This window comes from Carlito syrichta, unplaced genomic scaffold (assembly GCF_000164805.1).
Source record: "Carlito syrichta isolate Samal-C Ts95f unplaced genomic scaffold, Tarsius_syrichta-2.0.1 Scaffold308290, whole genome shotgun sequence".
NCBI lineage: Eukaryota > Metazoa > Chordata > Mammalia > Primates > Tarsiidae > Carlito > Carlito syrichta.
In genome coordinates this window covers 136,315-140,491 of record NW_007252386.1, presented here as the reverse complement: position 1 = coordinate 140,491, position 4,177 = coordinate 136,315, and the positions used below count along the sequence as shown (strand labels likewise).

Below are 4,177 nucleotides of genomic sequence, written 5' to 3'. Positions count from 1 at the left end.
AAAGCCTGTATGTTACACCAAGATTACTTTTAATCTATTTAATATGGATTCAACAAAGCAAGAATTCTGTCAATTCTTTATCCCAGCCTCTTCAATGATGTCTGGCATCCTGGGCACTCAAAATATTTATTGAATTAATGAACAAAAAATCAGTCAGAAAACCACTCAGGAGTCAATTATATACCTGAAAAAACTACTTTTCCAAGGACATATTGGTTGACTAATTATCACTGGCTCTTTAATATTGACGGAGATTAGTTGTCCATGCTTGGTCCTACATATAACTGAAGTCAGAAGTTACAAATGTGTAGTTATAGGGCAAAAGTCCGAATGCACTATCTGTCCCTCTTCCCTCAATGTCTCTTCCACCTTTCTGACAGATTATTTGAAGTTCCTTATTTCAGATTTATTGCTTAGTTTTAAGATTTTCCTTTTTTTCCTAAAACATTTGTTCATAGTAAAAAAAGCTATGCTGTACAGAATAATGACTTTCGAAGTTGTCTATGTCCTAACCCCTGGATCTATGAATCTGTCACGTCATATTGCAAAAGAGGCTTTGCAGATATGATTACTTTAAAGATTTTGAGGCTTAAGATTATCCTGGATTATCTGAATCTACCCTATGTAGTCACAAGTGTTCTTATAAGAGGAAGAGTTAGAGTCAGTGAGGAGATGTGATGACAAGTAGTGGTTGGAGTGATGTACTTTGAAGAGGGAGAAAAGGTTCATGAGATAAGAACTGCAGGCTGGAAAAACTGGACACTAGAAAATCTAGAATCTGGAAAGGGCGAGGAAATGGATTCTTTCTTCAACTCTCCAGAAGGAATGCAGCTCTGTTGACACCTAGGTTTTAGCTCTGAAGACCCATTTTAACCTTCTTTCTTTCTGAACTATAAGATGATAACTTTTTTTTTCTGGTGTGTATTTTAAGCCACTGAGCTTGTGGCAACTTGCTACAGCAGCAGTAGTAAACTAACACAAAATCTACTTATGGTAAAAAAATTTCCAATGGGAGTCATAAGATCTTGGTCCCAGTGTAAACTTTCTCACCAATTACCTTTGTGACACTGAGCAAGCCACTTCGTATATCTCTTCTTGTATGAATTATTTCACTGGTATAACATAAATGTTGGACTAAATTAGGGATACCCCGTTGAACTGTAAAATTCTGATGGCTTATCTCTGGCAGTTATTCTTTATTCCTAAAAAAACTGATAGTGCCTTACCTCCCCATGCTGGAATCTGGCCACCATTTCTTAGTTTATTTTTTGGACTTAATTTCTTTTCTTTTTTTTTTTTTTTTTGAGTTGGAGTCTCACTCTGTCGCTCAGACTGGAGTGCAGTGGCCACTGCCGGCCACTGCAGCCTCGACCTGCTGGGCTCCGGTGATCCTTCTGCCTCAGCCTTCCGAGTAGCCGGAATTACAGGCATGCACTGCCACGCCCGGCTGATTTTTTTGACTTATTGTAGAGATGAGGTCTCGCTGCCCAGGTGGGTCTTGAACCCGCAGGCTCAGGCAATCCAGTCACCTCAGCCTCCCAAAGGTGCGGGATTGCAGGCTGAGCCACCGAGCCGGCTTGGACTTAATTTCTACAACTCAATCATTATCTTCTCCCTAAGTATAGACACAGACACTGTCTGGCTTTTATCACTCAACATTTTATTTCTGTCACTCTTTAATCCATTTCCATTTTGAAAATATAAGAAGTTACCTTTGTGTGCTACAGTTCTTATCTTAGGTGATCCAATAGATGTGTATATCTATATTAGAGATTATTTGTCTCAGCTCATCATATTTTAGAAAAGAAACGGACATTTTTAAAAACAGTTATGAAATAAAGTGATTTCTCTCATTTTTGAAACATTTTAGAAACCTTTTATTGATTATTTAAATGTGATAATTGAGACCCCATATTTATTTTTATGACATCTTGTATAGTGTTTTTTTAAAAAATGCTTTACCATGTTTTGCATTATTATTACTATTTTTAATTTTTTAATTTTTAGTTTCAAGGGATTAAGTGGTTGAATAAGCAGAGAAATTAGCTTGGGATCCTGTGATAATTCCTGATTGGCATACTATTAACATACTATTAACATAAGCCTTACTGAATTATTATACACTCTATTAACTTCAGTCCCATTGATGTATTCCTTCATTCAACAAGTGTGATGCACTTATTATGTGACTGTGTTAGTCACTATTGGTGATTGTGATGATGGTAGGGGCAAACAATGCCGATCAAACATGATTTCTGTAACCAAGAAGCTACATTTTAATTGGAGAGATAGACATTTATATATTCATGACAGGCAAAGTAAAATAAATTCTAACAGTACATTGAGAATATAAAGACTATGGCATATTGGGAAGATTTTACAAATAAGGGAACATTTACCTGGGACTTTGAGAACTAGCTTTTGTGAGTTGGAGAATAAAATAAGAAAAATTTTAAAATTTAAAGAAGGGAAACTTTTAAAAGTCGAATTAAGCACTAAGAATAACAGAACAGAGACTTTGAAAGCTGTATGCTGTGCATAAGTAATTGTTAGCTGACTCATGTGACTGGCTGAAATCATATTTACTCACAAGAAAATGATAGTGAAAAGAATTTAAGGATGGCCTATTAGGTCTTCCGAGTAGAACATCATAGGCAGGAAGAAATAGGAAATATCCATGTTATACTAGACAAAAACAGAGAAGAAATAGGTCCAGAGATGAAACTGATTTAGTAGTGGCAGTTTTGAAACCATATGGGAGCCAGCTGACCCCTCCAATGAGAATTCCAGTATGCACATGATGAAGGTCATTTGGCTGTGTGAGATGTTAATATGATACCCATTTTAATGACTAGCGGTTTTCTTTTTTTTTGAATACTAAAAGTTGCTCAGGTAATTATTTCTCATTTTATTTTATTTTTTAGGTAATATGAAAGCTGATCCTGGAGGCAACGGACGGAATGAATCACTCTGTGGTGTCAGAATTTGTGTTTCTGGGATTCACCAACTCATGGGAGATTCAACTTCTCATTTTTGTCTTCTCCTTATTGTTATACTTTGTCAGCATGATGGGAAACCTTGTCATTGTGTTTACTATAACCATGGATGCTCATCTTCACTCCCCCATGTATTTCCTCCTGGCTAACCTCTCAGTCATTGATATGGTATTTTGCTCAATCACAGCCCCTAAAATGATTTGTGATATTTTCAAGAAGCACAAAGTCATCTCTTTTTGGGGATGTATTACCCAGATCTTCTTTAGTCATGCTGTTGGGGGCGCTGAGATGGTGTTGCTCATAGCCATGGCCTTTGACAGATACGTGGCCATATGCAAACCTCTCCACTACCTGACCATTATGAGCCCAAGAATGTGTCAATCCTTTTTAGCTAGCTCTTGGGTCATTGGCTTTATCCACTCATTGGTCCAATTAGTTTTTGTGGTAGATTTACCTTTTTGTGGCCCTAATATTTTTGACAGTTTTTATTGTGACCTTCCCCGGCTGCTTAGACTTGCCTGCACAAATACCCAAGCACTGGAGTTCATGGTCACTGTCAATAGTGGACTCATATCTGTGGGCTCCTTTGTCTTGCTGGTCATTTCCTACATATTCATTCTGTTTACTGTATGGAAGCATTTTTCTGGTTCTTTATCCAAGGCTCTCTCCACTCTGTCAGCTCATATCACCGTGGTCATTTTGTTCTTTGGGCCATTAATGTTTTTCTACACATGGCCTTCTCCCACGTCATACCTTGATAAATATCTTGCTATTTTTGATGCATTTATTACTCCTTTTCTGAATCCAGTCATCTATACATTCCGAAACAAAGACATGATAGTGGCAATGAGGAATCTGTTCAGTCATTTTGTGCATTTTGGGAAGATTTAATAAATGAATTGGCTAAGAAGATGTGGAACTATGGAGTCTCCCTCATCCTGGCTGCAATAAAGAATTACGCAATTTCAGCGAAATGCCCAAGACTTAGGCCACGTTATATGCCTGGAAATCTACTCTCTGTTAAGTTATGGTACCTATTTTACCATTAAATTAGAAGTGTTTTGTTCTTTGATGCACTCTGCGCATCAAAGTGCTGCATATAAAATCTTATGTCCTTTGTAACTTACTACTTTGAAAGTCCTTGTTCTAGGAGAGTGCCATGTAATTGTGCAAATAATATT

The 4,177-nt window shown here is 37.1% G+C and overlaps 1 protein-coding gene across 1 annotated transcript; it reads left to right on the top strand.

Annotated features, from left to right (window-relative positions):
* Positions 1–2,960: 2,960 nt before the first annotated feature.
* Positions 2,961–3,887, top strand: LOC103267824 (olfactory receptor 4F15). The gene has a single exon (XM_008065401.1). The coding sequence runs from the start codon at positions 2,961–2,963 to the stop codon at positions 3,885–3,887; it is 927 nt and encodes a 308-aa protein (XP_008063592.1).
* The last annotated feature ends 290 nt before the right edge of the window (positions 3,888–4,177 follow it).

Bases quoted from the DNA above. Each gene is read 5' to 3' on its own strand.
- LOC103267824 (XM_008065401.1), top strand. From the start codon at position 2,961: ATGAATCACTCTGTGGTGTCAGAATTTGTGTTTCTGGGATTCACCAAC.